Raw genomic sequence first — 4,129 nt, 5'->3', positions numbered from 1 at the left:
AAATTTTGAATTTTTCCCTATATATATGTGGACCACTAGTCAAAGTGTTGGCAACTTATGATCTCGGAGACTATGGAGAAATTCCCAGCATAGACAGTACAGACCATGATATCAATGGTCAAGATGACTGATCAAAGGTGGGGCATTGTTAGTTATCGCCCTAACTTCCTGTCAAAGTGAAGTCATGTACACGTGCACTAGTGTGATCAGTTGCGTATCTGCACTTGCTTCAACAGATGGAACTTGGAAGGGACGCTAATAGTACTAATAGAACATGTGTAAGATCCGAGCCATTCGCTAGGTGGGACCACACCCATCAGGCAAGCCCCACGTTTACAAAAGAAAATAGATTAGCCCACGATCGTACGTGTAGAAGGGAACCCACCTACATGTCTTCTCACGTGCTAACTTGATCGTCTCATGCATGTGTGATCCAAGCTATCCATCACACACGGACCCCACCGCGTAAATTTCCTTATCAACTCTCAGGATGGTCCACTCATCAAATTGGCCGTCTCAATGTTAGATGCCACGTGCATGCTTTTCTTTTTCAGCGACCCATTGCTATCATAAAATGTGCCCGTTTGGACCCTATCAGCAGATCAGCTCAATTTTTGGGCTGGAACATCTTTAACAAAACAAATAAACATAAAGGATTTGCTTCCCTTAATAGTGATGTCACTTTGCGTTTCACTAACGTGGCAAGTTTGTTTTGCATTACCTTCTCAGACCTTGCAGTCTACTCAAATAACTCTATCAAAATGTCATGGTTGAGCATAGGCATTTTGAAATTTGTATGGGAGGCATATATTTGCTCAATCCTACTATTTTACTGAAATTCAACTGTCTCAATTCTCGAGCGATCGCTTCAAGAACCTGAGTTCCTTTTGGATTTCCTCTTGATCAATGACAATTGCTGGATGGTCATCATTCATACTATTGTCACGTCTGAGTTCTTTACACGCACATGCAATTGCAACTCAACTGTACTGACACTAAAGGATCGGTCCTTCACTTGCTGATCATTCGCGAGTTGAACTGGCTCTCTTGCCATGCTTTTCACTAACTCACCTGAGTCAGACTCAATCACTCTTTTTGTTTGGGAGATTATTCGTTCTTCACTCTCTTGCTAATAATATTCATAGTCATAAATAGAATGAATAAAAGAAAGATTCAATTAAATATTAAACATAATTGTTATGTTAAAATTGAAACATTCAATTAATATAATCAAAGAAGAGGTCTGGCTCATTTTTTCTCTCTTTTCTCTCTCTCTCTCTCTTTTTTTTTTTTAACTGATCAAATTCAAATTGATTTAACATTCCTAATCTCTAACACATAACTACCTGTTCATTGAACTTAGCCACCCTGAAAGAAAGGTATATTTAGTAAATAAAGAGGCTGGTCATGTATGTCTCTTTCTCAATATCTATCTTGACTGCTTTTTAATAGGTGGTCCGTTAACTATCCACCAATTAAATGGTGTGCGGGTGCCTAGGCACATGCGTGCAAGATCTCAGCCATTAATCAGTAATGCTCATGGCAAACATGCCCTGGCCAGTACAAGTTTTACAGGCTGATCACCTCATCCAGTGAGGCCCACGTGGTAAGAAAAAAGGACGGTTAAAAGAGGAGGAATAGAGCTATACCTTCTTATCTTATGAGTCGGCCAGCCTAATATTTGGGCCATGGACATGTTCATCTGGGCTTGGCCTGATGGTGGCCCAGAACCTTTACAAGCGTGATTCATGGGCACAAAGACTGTCTTGACAAATCATAGAAATCCACTTATTAGGTGGGCTAGGTTCCCAGCATTGGGAGCAGATTAGGCGAGGCCTGGCTAACCAATACATTAACCCAAAAGTACTATAATATATTACTAAGATTCATTCAAATTTTCAAACGATACATACCCATCATCGCACACATAGATAAATATGGAACTTAGGCCAAAGGAAAATATATGCATTTCAACACAAAGCATTGATCTTCTCACATATCTATGATGGTACCAGATCCATCAACCACAGCGGTATGATTAGTGTCCTCAGAGCTGCCCCAACTGACCACTGGAATTGCACCACTCCCAGTTCCATTAGTCCCAGTGGCCCAAATAGCCCCACCATAGATCACCACATTTCGATCACTTTGAAGGATGAGAACATAGGAGCCTTGATCTCTGGCAGTTTTACTAGTCCAAATAGCACGACCGGTAGGAGCAAATATCACAAGATTCCCATCAGTTTGCATGGTGCAATGGCAAAAATTGATTCCCCTGCCCGCGGTGTTGGAATGCCAATAGGGGATTCCCTCATCATATAAGACCAGGTTGCAATCTTGTTGCATTATAAATTTATAGCTCCCATATTCCAGATAGGTGTTAGTAACGAGAGTTCTACCAGGATACAAGATGTTGTCAGCCTTGCAGGCTGGGCCGAGAAGGAGTATGAGAAGGAAAGATGAGATTAAGAGGAGGTTGAGAAGAGTAGTGGTGCGGATAGTAGCCATGTTTTCAGTTCTTGGGTGGATAAGATTTAGGCTGTGTATTTATAGATAGATTGGAACGAGGAGTCACGGTTCAGGTGGTGTTGCCTACACCACCCACAGCGGTGGTGTGGTGATGTGTCATGGTGTTTTCGTTATATATATATATATATATATATATATATATAGAGTCATGCTCCCCTGCACACCTAAGCACGTGCGAACCTTTGTACACGTGCCATGGGTGTCTAATCTGAACGGTCCATGTGATGCGGAATCCCATAAAACCTCATGTGACAAGTTTTCACCCCGATCTAATATTTTGGTGGGCCATAGAAAAGAGAAATGCAAATCAAGGGAGAAAACTGTTTTCATTTTTCATGGCCCATCAAAGTTTTAGATCAAAGTAAAACTTGGGCCTGGAGGGTTTCAGGAGGTGCTGCTTCATATGAACGGTTCAGATTTTGGATCCACATCACGTATGATGGGTTCTCAAAAAAGTTTGTACGTTGTACGTCCGAACTGGTTCGCAGTTGAGCGTTTCCGTGTCTGTGGTGTATATATATATATATATATATATATATATATATATATATATATATATATATATATATATATATATATATAGGGAAAAGGTACTATGCGCTCGACCTCACGAGTCCTTCCCATGAGGTCAAGCTGTGTGGGCCCCACCGTGATGCATTTCGAACATCTACCCCATCAGTCAGATGCACCATTCCATCATGGGCCTAGGTCTCAAAAATCAAGTCAATCCGTTACTTGTGTGGGCCACACCACATATAGAAGTGGGGAGAGGCCGTGCACCATTAAAACATTCATAATCATTATTTGGGCCCACCGAGATGTGGTTTGAAAATCCAGCCCATCCATTATGTGTGTCCCACTTGGATGAGGGTTAGACCAAGTTTCAGCAGCATTCAAGACTTAGGTGGGCCCCACCAAGTGCTTTTATATATTTTAACAACGTCTTCACATGATTTTAGATGGTGTAGCCCACTTGAGTTCCGTATATGGTGTGTGTGTGTATATATAAATGCGAAAAGGTACTATGCACGCGACCTCACGATAAGGTACCGTGAGGTTGAGCTGTGTGAGCCCCACCATGATGCATATCGACCATCAACACCGTGCATTTGATGAATCCCCTCTAAATTATGGGATATCCCAAAAGATCAAGTAGTCCATACCATAGGAATCAGTTGGAAAAGATCAAGTAGTCCATACCATAGGAATCAGTTGGAATAATGACTTCCACCGTTGAAACCTTTCTAGGGCCCACACTGATGTTTATTTCTCATCCAACCTTTTCATAAGATCACACAGACATGGATGAAGGGAAAGCACAAAATACAAGATTGATCCTAAACTTCTGTAACCCCCGAGAAATTTTCAATGGTAAATGTTCAATTGACATGGTTTCTTATGTTATGGTCCAATTGAGGTTTAGATACAATTCATTTTTAGGCTCAAGTCCTAAAATTATCTAGTAAAATGAATGGATCGGGTGGATAAAATACATCAATCACGGTCGACCCCACATAGTTTACTCAGTACGTACCGAGTTACTCAGTACGCAAACCTCTTCCGGGGATTGTTGCGAGGATTTCCTGCCAAATCCCTTCAC

General features: G+C 41.3%; 1 protein-coding gene across 1 annotated transcript; it reads right to left on the bottom strand.

The window, feature by feature from the left end:
• Nucleotides 1-931: 931 nt before the first annotated feature.
• On the bottom strand, nt 932-2,508 carry LOC131253822 (mannose-specific lectin-like). The gene is made up of 3 exons (XM_058254959.1): nt 1,997-2,508; nt 1,347-1,368; nt 932-1,129 (listed from the first exon to the last, which is right to left on the bottom strand). Exons 1-3 carry the CDS (start codon nt 2,506-2,508, stop codon nt 932-934), a joined length of 732 nt encoding a protein of 243 aa, XP_058110942.1.
• Between the last annotated feature and the right edge of the window lie 1,621 nt (nt 2,509-4,129).

Source organism: Magnolia sinica, chromosome 8 (assembly GCF_029962835.1).
Source record: "Magnolia sinica isolate HGM2019 chromosome 8, MsV1, whole genome shotgun sequence".
Classification (NCBI taxonomy): domain Eukaryota; kingdom Viridiplantae; phylum Streptophyta; class Magnoliopsida; order Magnoliales; family Magnoliaceae; genus Magnolia; species Magnolia sinica.
Note: the sequence above shows the minus strand (reverse complement) of the source record. Positions and strands in the feature narration are given on the sequence as shown.

Coding starts and splice junctions, on each gene's coding strand:
- LOC131253822 (XM_058254959.1), bottom strand. CDS start 2,508: ATGGCTACTATCCGCACCACTACTCTTCTCAACCTCCTCTTAATCTCA. Junction 1,369..1,996: donor TCTGGTACCATCATAGATAT/GTGAGAAGATCA, acceptor CCTTTCTTTCAG/GGTGGCTAAGTTCAATGAAC. Junction 1,130..1,346: donor TGGCTAAGTTCAATGAACAG/GTAGTTATGTGT, acceptor GAATATTATTAG/CAAGAGAGTGAAGAACGAAT.